We start from the raw sequence: 25,690 nt of genomic DNA, 5'->3' as shown, positions 1-25,690 counted from the left end.
TTTGATCATCAATCAATTGATTAAGTTATGTTCTTCGGTTTTATATTAAAAAAACTGAGAAACCATAAGGACCATATAAATTTTATCCATTGGAATGTTAACAAGACAATATCAAAAAAGAAAGTTGCAATTTTAAATCTGTGTTAAAATGGAGGATGGTGCAGTACAGGTAGACTGGAGCTAAAATCCAAAATAAAACAACCTGGAGCTACAAATACAAATGTGTGTGTGTGTTGCTCACGTGATACGAATCTTCTTAAATTACCAATTTACCACTAGGTCTCCATTTTTTAACCAATCTGTTTTCTTGAAATCTTTTGTGAGAAAGTTGCAAAATTTGGTGTTTAATATTTAACGAACAAGTGAGTCCTGTTACAGTGTGAAACTGGATCAAGATTCCACCTGTTTTCCTGTTTGGCCCATAGAAAATTCGGTTAGTAGAAGTATTTAAATACCAATTAACTCATAAGTCACAGCATTAGTGCCTCCCTCAACGCCCCTGGTCCATCGCCACTCACTCTCTCGTTATCAGGTTTGATTCAATCAATCTCTTTAAATTTCACGATTCACAATCTCTCATTTCAATCTTCATGTCCTCTGTTTTCATTTTCTGATCTTGGATTGTTCCTCCCTGATTGAAGGATGGAAGTCGACTCCAAATTACTCAATGTGGGTGCCCTCCTCATCGCCACTCTCGTCGCTGCCAAAATCATCGCCGCCTTCTTGATCCCCAGATCCCGTAAACGTCTTCCTCCCGTCGTCAAAGCATTTCCGGTCGTCGGAGGTTTGTTACGCTTCTTGAAAGGGCCAATCGTGATGCTCAGACAGGAATACCCTAAATTAGGAAGCGTCTTCACACTCAATCTCGTTAACAAAAACATCACGTTCTTGATCGGACCTGAAGTTTCAGCCCATTTCTTTAAAGCTTCTGAATCGGATCTCAGCCAACAGGAGGTTTACCAGTTCAATGTCCCGACTTTTGGCCCCGGCGTTGTGTTCGATGTGGATTATTCCGTCAGACAGGAACAGTTTAGGTTCTTCACTGAATCTCTGAGAGTTAATAAACTTAAAGGGTATGTAGATCACATGATCTTCGAAGCTGAGGTACTTTACTTTCCTACCTTCTTCTTCCCCAAAATTACATCAATCCGAGTTTATAATAATTCTCTGGTTTTGAAATTTTGCAGGAATTCTTTTCAAAATGGGGCGATAGTGGTGAAGTGGATCTGAAACTCGAACTAGAACACCTAATCATTCTTACGGCCAGTAGATGTCTATTGGGTGAAGAAGTTCGCAACAAGCTTTTCGATGACGTGTCTGCTCTTTTCCATGATCTTGATAATGGCATGCTACCCATCAGTGTCATATTCCCGTATCTCCCCATCCCAGCCCATCGCCGCCGTGACCAAGCACGGAAGAAACTTGCAGACATATTCGCAACCATCATTACTTCCCGGAAGCAAAGCGGGAAATGTGAAAACGACATGTTGCAGTGCTTCATCGATTCCAAGTACAAAAACGGCCGCCCTACATCTGATTCGGAGGTCACCGGACTTCTCATCGCTGCTCTTTTTGCAGGGCAGCACACGAGTTCTATCACCTCAACATGGACAGGAGCTTACCTCCTCTGCAACCAGAAACACATGGCGGCGGTGGTTGAAGAACAGAAGGATCTTATGAAAAAACACGGCGACAAGGTTGACCATGATATCTTGTCTGAGATGAATGTGTTATACAGATGCATAAAGGAAGCGTTGAGACTCCACCCTCCTCTAATCATGCTCTTGCGAAGCTCACACAGTGATTTCACCGTGACAACAAAAGAAGGCAAGGATTATGACATTCCAAAAGGCCACATAGTTGCCACGTCACCTGCCTTTGCAAATCGACTCCCACATATCTTCAAGGATCCGGACACTTATGACCCAGATAGATTTGGCCCGGAGAGAGAAGAGGACAAGGCTGCAGGGGCATTTTCGTATATATCTTTTGGTGGTGGAAGACATGGTTGTCTTGGAGAACCATTTGCTTATCTGCAGATTAAAGCGATATGGAGTCATTTGTTGAGAAACTTTGAGTTGGAATTGGTGTCTCCATTTCCAGAGATTGACTGGAATGCTATGGTGGTTGGTGTCAAAGGGAAGGTTATGGTTCGTTATAAGCGAAAAGTGTTGCAGTGATTATAATAGATTAAGGTTTCATCTTTTTGGTTTTCTGGTGTGTTAGTGGTATTCATGTCTTTGGATTATGTATCTTTCAGCTTTCTTCAATTGCTCTGGTCAAGCTTTTGTGTCTGTTTTTTTTTTCACCATTTCTTAACGTTAGAATTTGTTGTTAATGGGAGTGTTTAACATTGAGGTTTAATTAAGTTCAATTTCAGAAAAATGGATGTTGCTTATGTGGGTGACATTGATTTTTCACAAACCACTAAACCCTTGTCAATTCTTGAAACTATTCAAGTTAGGACTCATTGCAGCATATGTAACTATACATTCTTTAACACCACTTCACTGGTTTACAAAGTGCAACAATCATCTTAAGCCATACACTTTGAGCTTCATTAACAATGTACATGACGTAGCACGAGAATAGACAATAGGGAATCTGAAAATAACACAACATTTGTTTCTATGACTCTTTGTTCCAGAAAACGGAATACAACACTTGTATGAAAAAAGATGTTCCTCAGTTGGGTATGATGTTTACAAGCTCAATGTCAAACAGAAGGGTTTTATCAATCAATCCTTGGTTCCTCAGCACAAAATCCAATGCTCTTTGACCCTGTGGAACATACTTGATAGTCTTAGAAGAAGACCTTTTTTATGGAGTGTAATTACATATTAATTATTATTATTAACACAAAAAGCATCAAAGGTACCGAAAATGTTGTTGGTCTTGGACCACTCTTGTTATAATCATTCTCAGGGTATCCAAGATCTGGTGGCACAATGATCCTGAATATATAATATATAACAAACAAACTATCATCATTCGTAACACTTGAAATACATAATTGTGTCCATTGAAGTTGATACCTCACCTTCTGATTCCACCCAAAGACATGCCTGCAACAGCTTCCTCAAAAGCTGGTATTACCTCATGGGAACCTAATCGGAATCTGTAAAAGGACTTGTCATCACCCTGCAAAGTGAAATGTAATTAATAATCAAGAAAAGTCATTGATGTACTATTATGATGATATACCTCAAAAGAACCACCCTTGGTCTTGTTTCTAGCTTCAAATATGCGCCCATAGTATCCAATTGTGTAACCATCCCAATCAACCTAAAATCATTCATTACATTACAACTTTCTTTGGGTATTTTAAGCTTTTCTATTCTATCTTGTTTTCTTTCTTCATACCACTACAGTGTCTCCAATCTTTGGTGTTGCACCACTTCCTGCTCGTAAATCCTGTTTCCAATCAAAAAGAGATAAGAGTGGGAATGTGGGATAATCAGAAAAAAATAAAAACCACAAAATTACAAAATTATCCTCTTTACAGAGACCTTGTATTGGAGTCCGGAGCTTGTTTCAGCATAATCAGGATACTTCATCTTCGTTTTCCCATAATCCTTCCCCTTTAGAGCTGGCACTGCACCACCACCAGTAATAACCGTTGTTAAATTGTTCCTTCTCTACCAAGGAATCTTGAAAAAGTACGAGGGATAAGAAGGTTACTTTCAGCAAAATTTGACGCCATTGCAACTCCATTTCCTAAAGGATTTCCCAGTGATACTGCTAATAGCCCAACCGATGAGACCAACCATTTTCTTCGATCGATATTGGAAGATTTAGTATCATTGATTGGAGCACTGTCTTCTGCATCCAGCAATTATTATAGAAAACTGGTAATTTGACAAGTAAGATAGACGATAATAGGAATAAAGATTCCGACTTACGAACCAGATAAGGAAGAGGATGCGTAGATGGTATGTAGAATTGGGGATGGTTTGATTTCGGTGTGCATCCATTGCTGTAAAATCAGAAGAGACACCCAATTTTAGGTTTTGATAAAAGACTATACAGAAATCCCAATAAGTAAATGGTGAAGTTAAGGATACCGATGAAGGAGAAGGTTTAGGGGTAAAGAATGAGGAAAGAGATCCGGCAGCTGCAACTGTAATCCCCAACACCATTTATTAGTATGAATCCAAGATTCACCAGCTTCTACAACAAACCGATGAAGAATTTTCAATTTTCCACTAGTTTTATTAGGCAGGAGTACGTCAAGATTAAGAGGGAAAGATAACGGCCTCAGCTTCATTTCCCGAACAGACGAACAGTAGGCCTTTATTTGAATTTACCATCCTACCCATCTCCCCCACCATACATTTTGCCACGTGGCAAAGAAGAAAAAGGCCAGGCTTGAGTCTTGACCTTGGTATGGTTTATAAATTATAATAATATATAATATATGCTTTTTGATTGAATAAACCTTTAAATCCTCAAGGGTTCTACTTCTACATAGATCCGAGATTAATTATTTTGTGCAATCACCAAGAAAACAAGTACAACAATTCGTATAAATATTGATTAGAAAGTATTGTCTAACTTGTTTTAGAAGATGTCCATGTGGCTCTATCTCAATATTTCATACACCCATGATGAATATTTGTACCAACATGGCAAAACACGATACTTTAAATGGGTAAAAGTCGCAAAACCACAAACAATGTCGGATAATGTGTTTTCAGAGGTTGATAGTTGGCGAATATTTTAGATTTTTCTTAAGTATTTCCTCTAATTCAAGAAAAGGCTATAATAAGATGTTTTTAGTAGTAATTACAACTTCCTTTGGATTTCTCTTATCAACATTCAAAGCTTTATCACACAAATCAACAAAATATTTTTGATTAATATGATTATCTACACCCTCTAACTTTTTTTGAGTGATTCACTTGTGTGTTGGTGATCTTAATGTCACATGATCATTGATGGTGTATCTGAAATTAATTCATGAGTGCTAAAGTGGTTCAAACCGTGTAACATCCAGTTTGGAATGTTTCTAATTTCGGGATAGCGGGTTGTAGTATGATCACATAAAGGTTTTGGGCTTCACGAGGTTAAAGTTTAGACCTTATTGGACGTAGATATTATGGATTATGTAACGCCCCGATTCCCAGGTATTGATTTATGTATGAATCCATTTTGGTTTTTGGGTCTACTCGACGAGTTGGCCGCCCTACTCGTCGAGTAGTAGTGGGTTGGTCCACGTGTTTTAGTGATGTACTCGCTGAGTCCAAGAGCGGACTCGACGAGTAGGAGCTGGCAGATGAAACCCTAGATTTCGGGGCATTTCACCCTATTTAAAGGATCATTGGCCTTCCCCAGCCTCCCCTTTACTGCTTCTTGTCCCTCTCAAACCCTAAATCGAGTGTGTGTGTGTTCTTTTGGTGTGTTCAAGCTTTGAGGAGGAGTTTTGGAGGAGGAAACACTTGGGGAAAACAAGCAAGTAGAAGCAAGAACTCGTGGGATTCAAGATCTACATCAGTGAACACTCTCTTGAAGGTATTATACTGTTTTCCTTGGCTCAAGTTCATCAAAGATCTCTTTTGGATGGGTTTTATGAAAGGCTTCTTATGTTTGAGCTAAGATCTGAAGTTGTAACTTCAGATCTGGACTCCCTTTGGCCTCTAGACCCATAAAGTTATCAGCCTTGCCAAGAATAAGCCTTCCCTCAAGTGTGAGACTTCATTGCAAGCTTAGATTTGCCATTTAAGGGCCTTAAAGCTTTGCATGCACGTAAAGTTTGCAACTTTACGTGATAAGCAGGCCTTGGAAGGTTGGATCTGTAATCTGGAACCTTTGCATGGCTTAAAAAGCATCTGTAGGGATGAAGGATTGAAGGGACTCGACGAGCCGCAAAGTTGACTCGGTGAGTCATAAGGAGATGGTCCTGAACTCGACGAGTTGGATGAACAACTCGGCGAGTCCGATGAAGATTATCGTAGACTTGACGAGTCAGTAGAATGACTCGGCGAGTCGGTTAAGGTTCTTACCAGCCGTTGGGTGCGTGTGAACTTGTCGAGTTGCAAGGGAAAACTCGACGAGTGGTCAAGGAGTTTCGATCGCGAGCCTTAGGAACTCGACGAGTCACTCTGGTGACTCGGCAAGCGGATGGTTTATACCGGGAAATCGGTGAGTGGCTGGATACACTCGACGAGTTCAGCTCAACATGGACTGTTGACCCGGGCAGTTGACTTTGACTTTGACGTTGACCAAGGGTTGACCAGTTGACTTCTGGGGTATCTGGGAATTCATGAACTTATGACGTGTTTGGACATAGGTGGTGGAGTTCGTTGCGGTGATTTGAGAGTTGAGCTTTCTATTTCCAGTCGACAATTGCAAGGTGAGTTCTTCTTACTATATCGACAGGGTCTAAGGCACCAAGTGTTGGATAATGTGTCTAAGTCCATAACTATTTCTAGTATGTACTTGACCCGACCCGGCATGGTCCATTTAGGTTGCATGGCATCATGCATTTGGATAGACTAAATGAGGGAAATAACACTTGTGGTTTATTAATATATTATAAGTTCTAATATATTAATAGTATTATTTAATTAATATTGATCAATAATTAATTTGGAATTAATTAAGTGATCAAAAGATGACTACTTAAATATATGGGTAGATTATGTAAATCATCCATAACTGATATAGTGGGCTAAAAGGCTCCATGGATTATCAAGTTGGGTTAAACCCATTGGATGCTCCATGGAGGCTCCATGGGAGTTACAAACCCATGGGTCATGGAAATGAAGAGTCATGTCACATTAGGGTTTACATGGTGTAACCCTAAATGTGACACACTATATAAGGAACATGATACTCACCAAAATCGGTTACACTAAGAACTAGAGAGGGCAAGCCGATTTTACAAGTGTTATACATTCTCTAAAGTTATTCCAAAACATTTGGTGTTGTGTGAAACATTTGAGGCATCACACTTGGGGTGCTAGGCTCTCAAGGTTTTCAAGGAATCATAACAACTACAAGGTATGTAATTCTAGCCATCTTTTATGATTAAAGTTCCCCATGTATGCTAGATAGGATTATGAATCTTGGAAAAAGTATTTTGCATGTATTTTAGACAAACATAGATCCAAGGTTTTCTAGGGTTGCATGTACACTTAGGAGTGTTAGAATGCTCAAAACTCATCAGTGGTATCAGAGACTAGGCTTGTTTGTTGGTACTTGATGCAAAATAGTGAAAAAAAGTCGATTTTCTTGTTGTCTGCATGATGAACTCGCCGAGTCCATGGGGGGATTCGCCGAGTCCATGACTAAACTCATCCTACTCGTCGAGTAGGTTCGTGCACTCGACGAGTAGGAGCCTCAGAATGCAGATTTTCGACTTTTGCTGCTGGAAATGGACTAGAAACATTACCCTAAACTGTTTTGGTGTTATTAAACTTGTTTTAGATGGTGTAATGATTGTTCTAATCCATTTACAATGGCTAATATCAAAATTACATGATTATATGTGTTCATATATTCTTGAAATTTTGATATGATTATTCATGTTCTTATGAGTTCTTGATAGATCATAGGAATTACTTGATTAAATGTTGAATTCATGATCTTTATGTGCTTTAATGGAGTCCATAACTTGTCCTCAAGTTATGGATAACCAAAAGCCTCTTTGTATTAAAGCCATTAAAAGAACACATAAGTTACAAAAATGAAGAGTCTTCATTTTAATAACTCATAAGTTATGAATTGAAAGGTTTTGTAAAGTTACAAAACTTGCCCTCAAGTTTTGGAACATGTAAATCCATCTAATAAACTTTAGTTCCAACCCCTATAATTTTAAAAGTTAAAATTCAACCCTTATACTTTATAATATTATAAGTTTAATAATATATATATATATATATATATATATATATATATATATATATGTATAAGATCAAGTCGTTTTACCGTTAGTAGGCCTCATTCACGAAGCCGGTCTATAAGGGGGGTATAAGATGTTGCCTATAAAATGGCAGCTTAAAGGGATTTCCACTCTCACCCACCGCTTCCTTGACTGGTGGAGGGTTGTTAGCCGAACGGGTAGGACAATGACTTAAAATTCTCATTAAAAAGTATAATGATTATTATAAAGTAACTAAATGTTTTATAAACTCCCAATCTTAGTTACTTTAGGAAAATGTGAATAAGGTGCTAACCCATGAAATTACACTTTGCACTTTGATTAAGTCGTTAATGGAGCGTGTGTGGTTAACCGGCACACTAACTTCGACTTAACAAGGTAGGCAAAGGGTGACTTAAGGTTTTTCATAGGTCGGTGGAGCGTGTGTGGTTTACTGGCACATCGATTAAGTGAAAAACATTAAGGGTACCAAGTAATTTGCATGGTTACTTCACACCTTGTTTTGTGATCCTCGGTATCCCAGTCACAAAACTTGAAGGGCACACTCGAGATTGAAACATGCCATTGAAAACTTCAATGAATCTCAAAAGAATCTAGGAGTTTCTAAAAACCAAATAAAACCTAATAATTTATATATTTCGTTTTCATGGTGGAAATTGGTGAATCGTCATTCACCTATCTTTCAAATATGTTTTAGCTTAGATTACGGCATCCCTCTTCTAAGTTATAATATATTGTGATTGGATCCTAGACTTAATATTACATTTGTATGTTTTATTAAGGACTATCTTTATATCTAAACTAAACTTGTCTTTTCTTCTTTTCAAGATGTCTACCAACAATGCTGCTCCTGGCTCAAACCCTACCGGCTCCTTCTCTCTTATGAACCTTTGTGGGAGAGTCATCTTTGATGGATCCACCTTTACAGATTGGATCAGGAACATCAGGATGGTCACTCGGTATGAGAACAAAGAATATGTTTTCGACAAGGAGCTTAAGGTACCCGAGCCGACTGCTACTCTTGAGGAGTTTGCTGAATATGAGGCACATGAAAGAGATGCTACCAAAGTGGCATGCATCATGATGGCCACTATGACAGCCGGGCTCCAAAAGTCCTATGAGGACTACTATCCTTTTGAGATGCACCAGGATTTGATGGACCGCTACCATCAGAGTGCTCGTCAAGAGCGATATGAAATCATCTCCTCCATGATAACAACCCGAATGAAAGATGGTAAACCCATCACGAGCCACATGCATAAAATGTGGAGGTATGTGGACCCTTTGATTAAGCTGAATGTGAACTTCCCAGAGGAGTTAGCAATAGATTTTTTTTTGCACTCCTTACCATCGTGTTATGATCAATTCTGCATGACATACCACATGAGCAAGGAAGAAGTCACCCTCAGCAAACTTCAAGGACTCCTAAAGACTACAGAATCAGGTCTTAAAGGTAAGTCGGTTGTTACCACTCCTACTCCTACTCCAAACTCCGCACCTGTCCTGGCAATCGGGAAAGGTAGAGGGAAGAAGAGGAAGAACCCTTCGAAGGGTACCAAGGGTAAGACCCTTGATGGCTCCTCTTCAAGCGGAACCAAGAAAGGTTTCGTCACTCCTTGTTGACCCAAAAGAGGCTGAATGCTTCTATTGCCATGAAAAGGCACACTGGAAGCGGAACTGCCCGAAGTACCAGCAAGATTTGAAGGATGGGATAGTGAAACCCAACCATGCAGGTATTTACACTATATTATCTAATAACTCACCTTATTCTAACTCTTGGGTCCTTGATACCGGTTGTGGTATTCATATTTGTTCTTATTTGCATGGACTAAGAAGAAGTGAGAATGTGGAGCATGGAAATATAAACTTGATCATGGGGAATAGGAAAGTTTCACCTGTCAACAAGATTGGAGTTTATACTTTGTTGCTAAGTAGTGGGTTTACTTTAGATTTGAATAAATGTTGTTATTCGCCTGAAATGGCAAGAAATGTTATTTCCTTTCATGCTTTGTATAAACAAGGTTTTACCTTTTCTTTTGATAATGAAGTTGGTGGAATAAATGCTTTCTTTAATAATGTGTTTTATTTTAAAGCATTACCTTGTGATGGTGTGTATGAAGCTGTGTCTGTTGTAGATAATTTAGGAAATAATGTGTTGTGTATTGATTCTACTAATGATAATAACTTGGATAAAGCATCATTATGGCATTGTCATCTTGGACATGTAAGCATGAAACACATAGGCCAACTCCAAAAGGATGGAGTCTTGGAGTCATTTGACCTAAAGTCAGATGATAGTTGTGAATCATGTTTACTTGGAAAAATAACAAAGTCACCCTTCACAGGTTCGTGTGCTAGGGGTGAAGGTTTGTTGGATCTAGTGCACACGGATGTGTGTGGACCCTTCAAAACTGCCGCAAGGGATGCTAATCGTTATTATGTGACTTTTACAGATGATTATAGTAGATATGGATATGTCTACTTAATCAAGCATAAGTCAGAGACTTTCGAAAGGTTTAAAGAGTTTAAACAGGAAGTCGAGAATCAATTGGGAAGGAACATTAAGATGCTTCACTCCGATCGCGGTGGTGAATATCTTAGTACTGAGTTCCTCGACTATCTTAGGGAATGTGGGGTTGTCTCACAATTGACACCTCCCAGGACACCACAGTTGAATGGTGTAGCTGAGAGGCGTAATCGAACCTTGTTGGACATGGTTCGTTCCATGATGAGTCGAGCTTCGCCACCAATCTCATTCTGGGGGTATGCCTTAGAGACTGCCGCCCATATCCTTAATCTGGTCCCTACAAAGAAGGTTGCCAAAACACCTCATGAGATGTGGACTGGAAAAGTTCCTAGTCTAGCCCACATCAAGATTTGGGGTTGCGAAGCTTTCGTGAGACGCGAGACTCACGACAAGCTCGAACCTCGAAGTGAGAGGTGTATTTTCATCGGCTACCCACAAAAATCCTTTGGTTACCTCTTCTACAGACCTAGTGAGAATGTGGTCTTTGTAGCAAGGAGGGGTGTCTTTCGAGAGAGAGAGTTCATAAGCCAAGGAAACAGTGGGAGGCAAGTTGACCTTGAAGAAATTCAAGAGTCAAGTGGTGAAGGAACCTCAAACCCTAGCAGCCAACTTGAGGAGGAAACTCCTGTTGATCCAATTGACAAGTCTGTACCTCTGAGGCGTTCCACAAGGGTTAGGAATGCACCTGAGCACTACTGTGGTTTCCATATTACTGCGGAAGGTGAGACACTTATCAGTGATGAGACACTGGTAAGTCTGGATGAACCTAACAGCTATGCGGAAGCCATGGCAGGCCCCGAGTCTGCCAAATGGAAAGAGGCAATGGACACCGAGATACAGTCCATGTATGACAATCAAGTTTGGAACTTGGTTGACAATGTACCAGGTCGTAAGACAGTAGGGTGCAAATGGATCTTCAAGAAGAAGACCGACATGGATGGTAATATACACACTTATAAGGCGCGACTGGTTGCAAAGGGCTTTTCTCAAATTCCAGGAGTGCCAAGATTAAGTCTATTAGGGTATTGTTAGCCATTGCTGCATTTCATGACTATGAAATATGGAAAATGGATGTCAAAACCGCTTTCCTCAATGGAAAGTTGGCTGAGGATGTTTACATGAATCAGCCAGAGGGTTTTGTCAGCACAGAGTACCCGAATAAAGTATGTAAGCTTGAGAAATCCATTTATGGATTAAAGCAAGCACCTCGGAGATGGAATCTTTGCTTTGATGAGAAAGTCAAAGAGTTTGGCTTTTCGAGGAGTGAAGATGAATCTTGTGTATATGTCAAGGCTAGTGGGAGTATAGTTAGCTTTTTGGTATTGTATGTGGATGACATACTACTCATAGGAAATGAGATCCCAACCTTGCAGGAAGTGAAGTCCTGGCTGGGGAAGTGTTTCGCTATGAAGGACCTAGCAGAAGCTGCCTATATTCTAGGGATAAGGATTCTTAGAGACTGGAGTAAAAGACTAATTGGACTTAGTCAGAGTACATACTTGGATAAAGTGCTGAAGAGATTCAGCATGCAAGATTCCAAGAAAGGAGAGTTACCCATCCAGAGTAACGCTAGATTGAGTAAGACTCAGAGCCCGAGTACCGAGGTTGAGATAGCAGAAATGAGTCGAGTACCTTATGCTTCTGCAGTAGGCTCGATCATGTATGCTATGACCTGCACTCGTCCTGATGTAGCCTTTGCTTTGAGCATGGTTAGCAGGTATCAGGGGAACCCTGGTAAGGCTCACTGGACAGCGGTAAAGAACATTCTCAAGTACCTGAGGAGGACTAAGGACTGGATCCTTACCCTTGGTGGGAGTGATGACTTGAGAGTTGTAGGGTATAGTGATGCTAGTTTCCAGGCTGATAGGGATAATTTCCGCTCTCAGTCGGGCTGGGTCTTTACCTTAAACGGAGGAGCAATTTCTTGGAAAAATTCCAAGCAGGAGACAGTGGCTGATTCAACTTGCGAATCAGAGTATATAGCGGCAAGCGAGGCAGCAAAGGAGGCGATATGGCTAAAGAACCTCATTGGAGACCTTGGAGTTGTACCAGCTATAAAGGAGCCCATAGAAATTTTCTGTGATAGTGAAAGTGTTGTTGCCTTGGAAAAGGAACCAAGGGATCACGGGAGATCCAGACACATTGACAGAAAATATCATTTCATCAGACATCGAATAGAAGAAGGACTCCTCGTGGCAAAGAGGGTATCATCGGATGAGAACTCGGCAGATCCCCTCACGAAGGGACTGGGTAGGGTTAAGCATCTCCAGCATGCAAGGAGCATATGGCTGAAGGATGATATTAGTTTTAGTAGTTAGATAGTTTTGAAATTTGTAAAGTGTAATTGACATTTGATGATGAATAAAAGTTGTGTTTATTTATGAGTAAAGTGTTGCTATCTTTTGTCAATCGTTTACTATTATTTCTTTTGCATGTTTTGACTTCCAGAATATTTATGTTGTGCTTTACATATTATTCAAATTATCCACAATCGGGCATATGTTGGAAGTAGATATGAATTAAGACTGTCATGAGTTGGTTGTAGAGGTCTAAGATGTTGGACATGGCCTCAACACTCATGAGTGCTCATAAGTTCTGAGTATTGGATTCAACCCACGGTCGCTGGTATCACTTCATGGAATTTATCTCGAGTGATCGCGAGACGGTAATATCATATAAGTCTTCAAACCTAGAGATATGTCTTGTTGTCTTTGAGTTGGTTATACATTGATCGTGCGAAAACGCATTGGTAACTCGATGTTATAAAACGTGTGTTTGTGTATGATTTAACAAGTAGTAGAACAAGCATATGGGTCGAAGTTTATCTGTTCCTTCTTGGATTAAAAGCGATATCTGGGCCCCTCGATGATTTTGTTTTGACCTATGTACCGGGCCTGGTCAGAACTGAGTTGATATGTTCAATTAAGTTCTATGTCAAACAAATCGGAAATCGGGAAACAAACTGCTGGACAAAAGTAAGACATTGTTCCATGTATTTGTCCCACTGATATCTAGAACAGAGGATTATATGATCACTTATCTTAAATGGCGTATCATCATCTTCTCAGTTCCGAGAAACCTTGAAAAGAGCTACGATTGTTGATCGGTTCCTGAAGTCATACTTGCAGTTATAGTTATTAAACTTATCCAAGTGGGAGACTGTTGGATAAGGTGTCTAAGTCCATAACTATTTATGGTATGTACCTGACCCGACCCGGCATGGTCCATTTGGGTTGCATGGCATCATGCATTTGGATAGACTAAATGAGAGAAATAAAACTTGTGGTTTATTAATATATTATAAGTTCTAATATATTAATAGTATTATTTAATTAATATTGATCAAGAATTAATTTGGAATTAATTAAGTGATCAAAAGATGACTAATGAAATATATGGGTTGATTATGTAAATCATCCATAACTTGTATAGTGGGCTAAAAGGCTCCATGGATTATCAAGTTGGGTTAAACCCATTGGATGCTCCATGGAGGCTCCATGGGAGTTACAAACCCATGGGTCATGGAAATGAAGAGTCATGTCACATTAGGGTTTACATGGTGTAACCCTAGATGTGACACACTATATAAGGAACATGATACTCACCAAAATCGGTTACACTAAGAACTAGAGAGGGCAAGCCGATTTTACAAGTGTTATACATTCTCTAAAGTTATTCCAAAGCATTTGGTGTTGTGTGAAACATTTGAGGCATCACACTTGGGGTGCTAGGCTCTCAAGGTTTTCAAGGAATCATAACAACTACAAGGTATGTAATTCTAGCCATCTTTTATGATTAAAGTTCCCCATGTATGCTAGATAGGATTATGAACCTTGGAAAAAGTATTTTGCATGTATTTTAGACAAACATAGATCCAAAGTTTTATAGGGTTGCATGTACACTTAGGAGTGTTAGAATGCTCAAAACCCATCACCAAGGCCGACCCTTTTGGATTGTTATCCTAGTTATAGGATGTTGCTATGCTATGTGATCTGTTAGATCCGTATGATGATCTGTACATATGTTAGTGACCTGGTTAGGTCAGTATCTTGGGCATAGGATGATGCTATATTAGTGACTGGTTAGGTCGGTATCCTGGTTATAGGATGTTTCTATGCTATTTGATCTGTTAGATCGGTTGACTGTTATATATGCTAGCGTATGATATGTATGTGCACAGGTTTGTTTGATTGGGGGTTTGGGTTGAGGCGGTCCTGCTTTGTGCTGAAGGCCAACATACCCAGGGCGGTCCGGATAGACTACAGACCCAGGAGGGTATGATAGTCAGACCGAAGGCCCGACGAGCGGTCCGGATAGGCTGAAGGCCCTACGAGGCGGTCCAGACGTGTCGAAGGCTAGGAGAGCGGTCCAGATAGACTGAAGGCCTGTGAGGCGGTCCAGTTAGGCTGAAGGCTCATCATGCAAGTTGTTCTATGTTTGTTTATATGATATGATTATGGTCATGAGGTTGGTATTTTGGGGGTAACTCACTAAGCCTTGGGCTTACAGTTTCAGTTTATCGTTTCAGGTACATCAGGGGATCGCGGCAAGGCGAAGGCGTGATCGTACAACTCCTCATGTTTTATTTATGTTCCTGGGATGAACTCTGATATTAGACTATTTTGAAAACAAATTTGTAATAACTATTGGTTTTAAATGTTTTGAAAAGTTTTAAATTGGCTTGAATTTTATGGGTGTTACAAGTTGGTATCAGAGCCTTGGTTTGAGTGAATTGGAGGAACATTCATGTGAATCCAGTCTCAAATCAAGGAAAGATTTTCAAAATGTTTTTTTTAAATGGTTTTCAAAATAAGTAAAGGAGGATGCAGGTTGTACGATCAGCCGGAGCCAGTAAGTAGACCCCAAAATACCATACAGTTATTTGATTATGTGATATGTTAGAACAACATGCTAGTACTAGGCTAGGGATCTTTAGGAATTGCATGATAGAGTTGTCTGATTACATGATGCCTGCTATCCTAGGGTTTCCTTTATATGAGATTGACATCATTACTGTAGTTGCTTAGTGTGTGCATCACGGTTATACATAATTAAGATCTTATAGCCTGAGAATGTTTGATTTGGCCTTATGTTCTGTTCTTGTTTGAGTGGGAGCTTAGGGTAGGATTGGATATTCGAAAGTCTATAGGGTCCAGTGTTATGTATGGCTAGAATACACTAGTGCTGCAGGGTTGGTGGAAGTTTCATGGATGGGTGGGTTGTGTGAGGCCGGGAGGCCAGTTATGTGATATTTTGCATTCCTCTAGGAGTGATGATTGAGTGCTCGCTATGATTATATATATTATTAGGGCGTTGTGATGATACTTGAGACAAATATGGGTAGGTGTGGAAGGTAGTATGGGCCCGTACTACTGAAAGCACAGGACCCATACGCGTAGCAAGGAAGTCACAACCCCTAGGGTTTAGTTGGGAGTTGGTTCCCTGTCATTATGTGGGTATCTGATATCTTCTTGGTATGTTTCCAGAATGGTGGTCACGAGACGCTTTACGACTGGATCCGGGTCAGGATCAGGATCGGGAGACGGAGGCCAGGAGGGGCCGACAGCACCTGAGACTGTGGTGCAGATATGTACGGACGAGTTGGATGCCAGGATTCGAGAGATCCTGCATGATGAGGTTGCTGCTATGTTCCGGGCACAACTGTCGGAGATGTTTGGGTCGATTAAGACCGTCATAGTTGAGTACTTTGATGAGCGCTGCACAGCTCTTGCAGAGACAGCGTCCGCATCAGCTGCATCAGTTGTAACCGCGGCAGGGGGAGGAGTCAGTAGGGGCTTCCAGTACCGGGACTTCGATAACACGAAGCCCCCGACATTTGACGGTACCCAGGATCTTATTCGAGCTATGAGGTGGTTATCTGATGTGGAGGGTTGTTTCTTCACATGTTCATGTCCTACTGACCTGAAGGTCAGATGCGCCCTGAACATGTTGAGGCTCGGGGCCAAAGACTGGTGGAGGCTGACGACAGGGTGATACACTGATGAGCAGAGAGCTGCTGTAACACCAGTCAAATTTAGGTAAAAAATAAATTGATCAATAATCGTAATTGGGATGAACAAAGCGGTAGAGATTGTAACAAGGTTTCCAAAAATATAAAGAACACTGAAATCCGAGTTATAACGAAGAAGTTATGACCAATCGAAGATCCGCGACAAAACCGGCAAAACATTGTTCAGTGTAAAAAGTGAATTCTCAATAAAAGGCTTTTTAGCCTTAACAATCTAAATGAAAGTTGTAGAATATGTTAAACCGAGAACTTTCTTAAAAAGAACGTAAAAATCTGACTTCGTATGAGGAAGTTATGACTTTTCTAAGTTTCGGTTTAGCAGTAGACAGCTAAAAATTCGAAATAAAAATCGATCGATATTTATCCGACACAACTTAAACGAGAATCTAAGGTCTCGTCAAAAGTAGTACAACGGTAAAAAGACAGACGAAAACGGACGTCGGATAAAGAAGTTATGAATTTTTAACGGATTTCCTGTCCCGGTCTGTTAAAAATAATAATATTAAAAATAAATTCAAAATTAGCCGACGAAGTCTAAACGAAAGTGGTAGAGTATAATTTTACCAACGCGTGCATATAAAGAACGTCGAAAACGGAGCTCGTATGCGAAAGTTATGAATTTCGCAAGTTTTGGGCACAAAAATCGAAAAATATTGAAAACCGGGAAATTTCGCATGGTCACCATTCGGCCACGTCACCTCGCATGCAAGGCTTCCCCGTGTTCACTCGTGTCCGTCGCTGATTGGTCCAAAGCTGAGGTCCATTGGGCATCTGACGCGCCTCGCGTCCTAGGCGCCGTCTAAAACGGGTTGTAAGACGTCTCTGCGCGCCTGCCGCGTGTCTAGCCTCCCTTCGCACGTCCGACGCGTGGCTGCTAACTCTTTTCTTCGGCCGAACCCTCGCAACCCTATATAAAGGGTGCGAGATCTCTCGGGTTTTTCACATATTTCACCCAAATTTTCACCCTTCTTCACATTTTCTACCCCCACAAGCCTACTTACAACCCCCAAAGCCCCGGTATCATATCTAAAACCTGAAGCAAGCCCCGAAGCCCCGAAATTATCGAGAAGCTAACCACTTTCCAGTTGAAGTGCTGCCTGCATAAAGCCCGGTTTTTAATAAAAAAACTCATGGTTTCTTCAAGAAAGATCATTTATAGAAACGAAACGCTGCCCAAATCACCACTTATCAAGTGAGTTCATACCCCTATAATATACCTTTTTAAATGGTTTTAAATGCTTTTTAGGGGGGGGGGGGAATACAAGTTGAACACAATCTAAATTGTGTTAATAATTGTATGTGATAATAATCACACAAAGGGTTTCCTTACGCTTTTAAGGATTACCAAATACTTCCAAAATGACTTAAAGTCATGTTAAATCTTTAAAATCATGTAAACTCTTTTAATACTGTTCAATTCTTTGAAAAAGGTTTTATACACTATTTCAAATTATAATTATCAATATCATATTCATATATGTATAAGTATATAAATAAAACTTAAAGGGCTTAGGACTAAAGAGTTGCCTTATCTCGTTTTCCTTATTTGGATGTGGATTTGAGGTGAGGTTAATTGTCCGAAGGTCGTTTCCTTCTTAATTATATACGTTATACATATGGGAATATAAGAGGTTACTTCATTCGGTATCATTACCTTTGTATCATGCTGAGCAAAGGTGTTCATCCATGAGAAATCATGCTAATCAGATAGAACATATAAATTATAATAGGTATAATTTATGGGTCAATTCTCAATATCAATCATCTTAAACTTATATATGGAAAAGTTTCATCAGTACTGTTAAAAGGCTTTTTCCACTGTATTACTCGTAATTTCGTTGAAACAATAAATTTGTGAGACTCTTCATGGTGTACTTATTTAAGTACGACCTTAAGTCCTGACTTATTAACCAGAATCTCCTGGAGGGAGAGCGTGAATTTATGTATAGATCTATACGGGACTGACAATCCCGCACCTTCACTGTTCGCTACAGTTTGGCCGGCAGGCCTAGGGTGAGAAATGTCATATCGTTTCCGACGCCTGAAGAACGTCGCATCAGGCACATCAGTCATATTAGTATGGTTAATAGAACTCACATGGATAAAACTACGAGTAAATTACTTAGTAATATACTTCTCTTAAAACAGTAAGAAAAGATAATTACATCCTAACTATTTTACTGACCAAATATACCTTCTGTTAGTTTTTACTTATAGTTAAAAACTACGTATCATGAAATCAAGTATGACAAATATACTTGTATTTTTGGTTTCGGAACATAAAAACCACAAATCAGTATTATGGATAATATAATATTTTCCAGGATTAATATCAATGTTTTACTGTAGAACGGATATAACTAATAATACTTTTACAAATGAAACGGTTTATGGGATTAAACTACTTTTACAAATGGAACGGTTTTATGGGGATTTAAAACTACTATTCAGAAACGGTTTTATGGAGATTTAAAACTACTTATCAGATGGAACTTAGTCATTCACTCTCTTTAAACTAGTATAACATAAAGGACCTTTAGTGGCTAATTCTATAATTCCTTAGTTTATAAATCAGAATTATATATAAGTAATATCCGATTGACAGTGAAATGTGTGACTTCCGCCTTACTTCCTGTTCCTTGTTTGGTTGTGGGCTTAGGGCAGATACACCCATTTAACTGTCCATTCGATATTAGGTTATATATAACTATTATAAACTAAGTAATTGTAGAGGGAACTATTGAGGTTATCATTTTATCACATCAGGAAATATAGGATTTCCTGGGGGAACCAGCGAACTTTTCCAAAAGAACTTAGAGTATACTTTATAGAACTAAAATACTTATGAACTCACCAGCTCAAATGTTGATCTACTCTTTCAAAATAACTTGTATTCTCAGGAATCCACTAGACAGGTACACTCCCGAAGCTTTTGAGAAGACTACCTAGTACCGTACTGCGACTCTTGTCTTCTACTGTATCTACTTTGGTGTTTGAATATGTAATGTTTAAACACTTATGTAAAACTTATACTTATTAATGCAATGGTTGTTTGTACTTTGATTACTATATTGCATTTGTTGTGATACTTACATGAAGTCCTCCGCCCCCGAACGTTTCCGCCGTTCTGGTTTGGGGGTGCGACAGCTGCTGTTACTTGGGAGCAGTTCCGGGACATGTTCCGCGCCCGTTACATTCCGCGGGTTGAGCGGGAACATTTGGCACAGGAGTTTTTGAGTCTGAGACAGGATGAGGAGTCGGTGACGGAGATCACCCGTATGTTCACTGAGAGGGCGATGTTCTGCCCGGAGTTTGCGTCTAAGCAGGCCCAGATGACACGTTCTCTGAGCATGCTCAAGACTGACATTCGACAGTTTCTTGCCACACAACGATGTGATACTCTACTGGAGTTACAGGAGGCCGCTAGGCGGCGTGAGTTGGAGATTGAGCTGCAGTTGAGGGAGCATCGGCCGGCCTCGACACAGTCGCAGCTGGCGCCGAAGCGGCCTAAGACCGCTGATTCTAGGACCGGGGCTCAGCAGAGCCGCACTTATGGAAAGTGCGGCAAGGGTCATACTGGGGCTTGTCGGGCTAGTAGCGGGTGCCACAGGTGTGGCAAGGAGGGGCATTTTGCTAAGGACTGTCGTCAGTCCGCCCCTGCCTCGGATATGAGGATGTGCTATCATTGTCATCAGGTTGGTCACGTGAAGACCAACTGTCCACAGCTCGCGGCCAAGCCGGCGCAGGCTCCAGTGTCGGCTACATTGAGGATTAAAGATGGGAGGACAGTTAGGGTGGAGCCTCCGAAGGCTCAGGGACGTGCCTTTCAGCTTACGGCTGAGGAGGCCAAGGCGGCGCCAGATGTGGTTACTGGTATGTTTCTATTCGTTACCTCATTTATTATTTGTGTTATACTTATCTGTTGTACCTATGATTAGGTACGTTTTTAGTGAACTCCTTGCCTGCATTGGTTTTATTTGATTCTGGGGCTAGTTGGTCATTTGTATCACAGACGTATAGTAGGGAGTTCAGTATGCCAGTAGGAGAGCTAGAGTGTCCGTTGCGAGTCTCTATCACCAACGAACACGGGATTTCTAGTTCTTTGGTCTACCGACGTTGTGAGTTAGAGATCTTCGGGGTATCCTTCCTGATAGACTTGATTCCGATTCCCATGAGGGATGTATGCGTGATTGTGGGAATGGATTGGCTTAGTCAGTTCGGTGATGTGATAGATTGTGAGGGCCAGCGGGTGGTAGTTCGCACCCCAAGTGGGGGAGAACTGATTGTATATGGTGAAGGCACTAGAGTGGGATCAGGGTTCTGTTCAGCTGCCAGGGCTCGACAGTATATTCAGCACGGGTGTGCGGGTTATTTAGCATATGTGGTGGATACGCGGGTCAGGGATCAGACTTCAGTTTTAGAGGTTCCAGTGGTTAGAGAGTTTGATGATGTGTTCCCGGAGGAATTACCAGGAGTACCTCCGGAGAGGCAGGTCGAGTTCTGGATCGACTTGGTGTCGGGTGCGGCTCTTATCGCCAAGGCGTCGTACCGTTTGGCTCCACCCGATATGCAGGAGCTGTCATCACAGCTGCAGGAACTGTTGGGCAAGCAGTTCATTCGATCTAGCAGTTCTCCATGGGGAGCACCGATCCTCTTCGTCAGGAAGAAGGATGGATCGCACCGGATGTGCATTGACTATAGGGAGTTGAACAAGTTGACGGTGAAGAATCGTTATCCGCTCCCGAGGATAGATGACCTCTTTGATCAGTTACAGGGTGCATCTTGGTTCTCCAAGATTGATTTGAGGTCGGGATATCATCAGGTTCGAGTTAGAGAGGAGGACGTGGAAAAGACCGCGTTTCGGACTCGTTATGGTCACTACGAGTTCGTGGTGATGCCGTTTGGGCTCACCAACGCGCCAGCAGTATTCATGGACTTGATGAATCGGGTCTGCAGACCGATGCTTGATCGCTCGGTCATTGTGTTCATAGATGATATCTTGGTGTATTCCAAGACCCGAGAGCAGCACGAGGAGCACCTCAGGGAGTTGTTAGGAGTTCTGAGACGAGAACAGTTGTATGCCAAGTTCTCAAAGTGCGAGTTTTGGTTACGAGAGGTCCAGTTCCTCGGACATCTCATCAACTAGGAGGGGATTTTGGTCGACCCGGCCAAAATCGAGGCAGTCATGCAGTGGGAGGTGCTGAGGTCTCCCTCGGACATCAGGAGTTTTCTGGGACTGGCAGGGTACTATCGAAGATTCATTCTAGATTTCTCCAAAATTGCAGTACCCCTCACTCGTCTGACGAGGAAGGGGGTGGATTTCCGGTGGGGCCCTGAGCAGCAGAAGGCGTTTAAGACCCTCCGTCAGCGGTTATGCGAGGCCCCGGTTTTGACACTCCCAGAGGGAATGGAAGATTTTGTAGTATTCTGTGATGCATCCATCACAGGTTTGGGGCAGTCCTCATGTAGAGGGGACGGGTGATAGCCTACGCATCGTGGCAGTTGAAGCCGCATGAGACGAGATATCCTACTCATGATTTAGAGCTGGGAGCGGTGGTGTTTTCTCTCAAGATATGGAGACATTATCTATATGGGGTCCGATGTACCATATACACGGATCACAAGAGTTTGAGACACATTATGGACCAGCCGAACCTGAACATGAGGCAGCGCAGGTGGCTGGATGTAGTCAAGGACTACGACTGCGAGATCCTTTACCACCCTAGTAAAGCGAACGTGGTGGCGGATGCCTTGAGCTGCAAGGCAGCTGGGTCTTCCACCCCAGCAGTGTGTATGAGGATAGCGGTGGATTCCCCGCTTATGAGCTTGATCAGGGACGCTCAGGTCGAGGGCGTGCAACCATAGAATTGGAAGCTGGAGAGGATCAGGGGTGAGAACACCCGGTTTGTACAGGATAGCCGGGGATTATTAATCCGATGCGGTCAGGTATGGGTTCCGATGTCTGGTGGGGTCAGACAGACAGTCATGGAGGAGGCTCATAAGTCTCACTTCTCTATTCACCCGGGGGCCACCAAGATGTATCGGGATTTGAGTTTGAGCTACTGGTGGCCGTGCATGAAGCGAGAAATCGCTTGGTACGTCGAGAGGTGCTTGACTTGTAGGATGGTCAAGGTCGAGCATCAGAGGCCGCATGGCAAGCTGCAGCCACTGGAGATTCCCATGTGGAAATGGGAACAGATCACGATGGACTTTATTACTAAGCAGCCGAGGACGGTGAAGGGGTTAGATGTCGTATGGGTCATCGTGGATCGATTGACCAAGAGTGCCCATTTATTGGCCATACGGGAGAGTTCGTCGGCCGAGAAGTTGGCCGACGTGTACGTCCGCGAGATCGTGGCTCGCCATGGGGTTCCGGTCTCCATTGTCTCCGATCGGGATGTTAGGTTTACCTCTCGTTTCTGGCAGAAGTTCCACGAGGAGCTGGGCACGTGGTTGCACTTCAGCACAACATTCCATCCGTAGACTGACGGTCAGAGCGAGCGGACCATTCAGACCCTCGAGGATATGTTGAGGGCGTGTGTCATTGATTTCGGTGGGAGCTGGGATTCTGACCTACCGCTTGCAGAGTTCGCCTACAACAACAACTATCATTCCAGCATTGGCGCCCCGCCTTTCGAGCTGTTGTATGGGCGGAGATTTCGCACCCCGGTTTGTTGGGGTGAGGTCGGACACAGGGTGATGGGACGAACGTAAGTAGTCCTGCAGACTACCGAGAAGATTCAGCAGATTAGGAAGCGACTGCAGACCGCTCAGAGTCGGCAGAAGAGTTACGCCGACAAACACCGATCTGAGTTAGAGTTTCAGATGGGTGATATGGTACTCCCGAAGGTCTCACCCTGGAAGGGTGTGATCCGCTTCAGGAAAAGGGGAAAATTGGGTCCCCGTTTCATTGCTCCATTCAGGATCCTTGCCAGGGTTGGCAAGGTGGCATATAGGTTAGAGCTACTGGAGGAGCTTAGCCGAATTCATAGCACTTTCCACGTTTCGCAGTTGCGAAAGTGTGTTTTGGATCAGGAGGTAGTAGTGTCGTTGGATGATATTCAGGTCGATGAGCGCCTGAATTATGTGGAGAGGCATGTGACCATTCTGGAGAGGAAGATGAAAGTTCTGCGGAACAAGGAAATACCTTTGGTAAAGGTGCAGTGGGAGCATCGGAGGGGATCCGAATGGACGTCAGAGCCGGAGGCAGAGATGCGAGAGCATTACCCAACGTTGTTTACCCCAGCAGACTTCGAGGACAAAGTCTAATTCAAGTGGGGGGAATTGTAACCCCCCGATTCCCAGGTATTGATTTATGTATGAATCCTTTTTGGTTTTTGGGTCTACTCGACGAGTTGGCCACCCTACTCGTCGAGTAGTAGCGGGTTGGTCCACGTGTTTTAGTGATGTACTCGCCGAGTCCAAGAGCGGACTCGACGAGTAGGAGCTGGCAGATGAAACCCTAGATTTCGGGGCATTTCACCCTATTTAAAGGATCATTGGCCTTCCCCAGCCTCCCCTTTACTGCTTCTTGTCCCTCTCAAACCCTAAATCGAGTGTGTGTGTGTTCTTTTGGTGTGTTCAAGCTTTGAGGAGGAGTTTTGGAGGAGGAAACACTTGGGGAAAACAAGCAAGTAGAAGCAAGAACTCGTGGGATTCAAGATCTACATCAGTGAACACTCTCTTGAAGGTATTAGACTGTTTTCCTTGGCTCAAGTTCATCAAAGATCTCTTTTGGATGGGTTTTATGAAAGGCTTCTTATGTTTGAGCTAAGATCTGAAGTTGTAACTTCAGATCTGGACTCCCTTTGGCCTCTAGACCCATAAAGTTATCAACCTTTCCTAGAATAAGCCTTCCCTCAAGTGTGAGACTTCATTGCAAGCTTAGATTTGTCATTTACGGGCCTTAAAGCTTTGCATGCACGTAAAGTTTGCAACTTTGCGTGATAAGAAGGCCTTGGAAGGTTGGATCTGTAATCTGGAACCTTTGCATGGCTTAAAAAGCATCTGTAGGGATGAAGGATTGAAGGGACTCGGCGAGCCGCAAAGTCGACTCGACGAGTCATAAGGAGATGGTCCTGAACTCGACGAGTTGGATGAACAACTCGGCGAGTCCGATGAAGATTGTCGTAGACTCGGCGAGTTGGTTAAGGTTCTTACCAACCGTTGGGTGCGTGTGAACTTGTCGAGTTGCAAGGGAAAAACTCGACGAGTGGTCAAAGAGTTTCGATCGCGAGCCATAGGAACTCGACGAGTCACTCCGGTGACTCGGCGAGCGGATGGTTTATGCCGGGAACTCGGCGAGTGGCTGGATACACTCGACGAGTTTAGGTCAACATGGACTGTTGACCTGGGCAGTTGACTTTGACTTTGAAGTTGACCAAGGGTTGACCATTTGACTTCTGGGGTATCTGGGAATTCATGAACTTATGACGTGTTTGGATATAGGTGGTGGAGTTCGTGGCGGTGATTTGAGAGTTGAGCTTTCTATTTCCAGTCGACAGTTGCAAGGTGAGTTCTCCTCACTATATCGACAGGGTCTAAGGCACCAAGGTCGGCCCTTTTGGATTGTTATCCTAGTTATAGGATGTTGCTATGCTATGTGATCTGTTAGATCCGTAAGATGGTATGTACATATGTTAGTGACCTGGTTAGGTCAGTATCCTGGGCATGGGATGATGTTGTATTAGTGACTGGTTAGGTCGGTATCCTGGTTATAGGATGTTGCTATGCTATTTGATCTGTTAGATCAGTTGACTGTTATATATGCTAGCGTATGATATGTATGTGCACATGTTTGTTTGATTGGGGGTTTGGGTTGAGGCGATCCAGCTTTGTGCTGAAGGCCAACATACCCAGGGCGTTCCGGATAGACTACAGACCCAGGAGGGTATGATAGTCAGACCGAAGGCCCGGCGAGCGGTCCGGATAGGCTGAAGGCCCTACGAGGCGGTCCAGACGTGCCGAAGGCACGGAGAGCGGTCTAGATAGACTGAAGGCCTGTGAGGCGGTCCAGTCAGGCTGAAGGCTCATCATGCAAGCTGTTCTATGTTTGTTTATATGATATGATTATGGTCATGAGGTTGGTATTTTGGGGGTAACTCACTAAGCCTTGGGCTTACAGTTTCAGTTTATCGTTTCTGGTACATCAGGGGATCGCGGCAAGGCGAAGGCGTGATCGTACAACTCCTCATGTTTTATTTATGTTCCTGGGATGAACTCTGATATTAGACTATTTTGAAAACAAATTTGT

General features: G+C 42.3%; 2 protein-coding genes across 2 annotated transcripts; one reads left to right on the top strand and one right to left on the bottom strand.

Annotated features, from left to right (window-relative positions):
• Nucleotides 1-340: 340 nt before the first annotated feature.
• Nucleotides 341-2,364, top strand: CYP51G1 (CYTOCHROME P450 51G1). Its single transcript, XM_079084816.1, has 3 exons — nucleotides 341-532; nucleotides 642-1,104; nucleotides 1,188-2,364. The coding sequence occupies exons 2-3, from the start codon at nucleotides 643-645 to the stop codon at nucleotides 2,178-2,180; spliced, it is 1,455 nt and encodes a 484-aa protein (XP_078940942.1). The 5' UTR covers nucleotides 341-532; nucleotide 642; the 3' UTR covers nucleotides 2,181-2,364.
• Nucleotides 2,365-2,478: 114 nt separating this feature from the next.
• Nucleotides 2,479-4,271, bottom strand: LOC145165898 (FKBP-like peptidyl-prolyl cis-trans isomerase family protein). The gene is made up of 9 exons (XM_079084817.1): nucleotides 4,065-4,271; nucleotides 3,907-3,976; nucleotides 3,682-3,822; nucleotides 3,510-3,595; nucleotides 3,364-3,414; nucleotides 3,205-3,285; nucleotides 3,041-3,141; nucleotides 2,879-2,954; nucleotides 2,479-2,781 (listed from the first exon to the last, which is right to left on the bottom strand). The coding sequence occupies exons 1-9, from the start codon at nucleotides 4,137-4,139 to the stop codon at nucleotides 2,686-2,688; spliced, it is 777 nt and encodes a 258-aa protein (XP_078940943.1). The 5' UTR covers nucleotides 4,140-4,271; the 3' UTR covers nucleotides 2,479-2,685.
• Between the last annotated feature and the right edge of the window lie 21,419 nt (nucleotides 4,272-25,690).

Source organism: Lactuca virosa, chromosome 3 (genome assembly GCF_052849685.1).
Source record: "Lactuca virosa cultivar CGN04683 chromosome 3, Lactuca_virosa_CGN04683_v6, whole genome shotgun sequence".
Taxonomy (NCBI): Eukaryota; Viridiplantae; Streptophyta; class Magnoliopsida; order Asterales; family Asteraceae; genus Lactuca; species Lactuca virosa.
The sequence above is the reverse complement of the archived record's forward strand: the minus strand, read 5'-3'. Positions and strand labels throughout refer to the sequence as shown.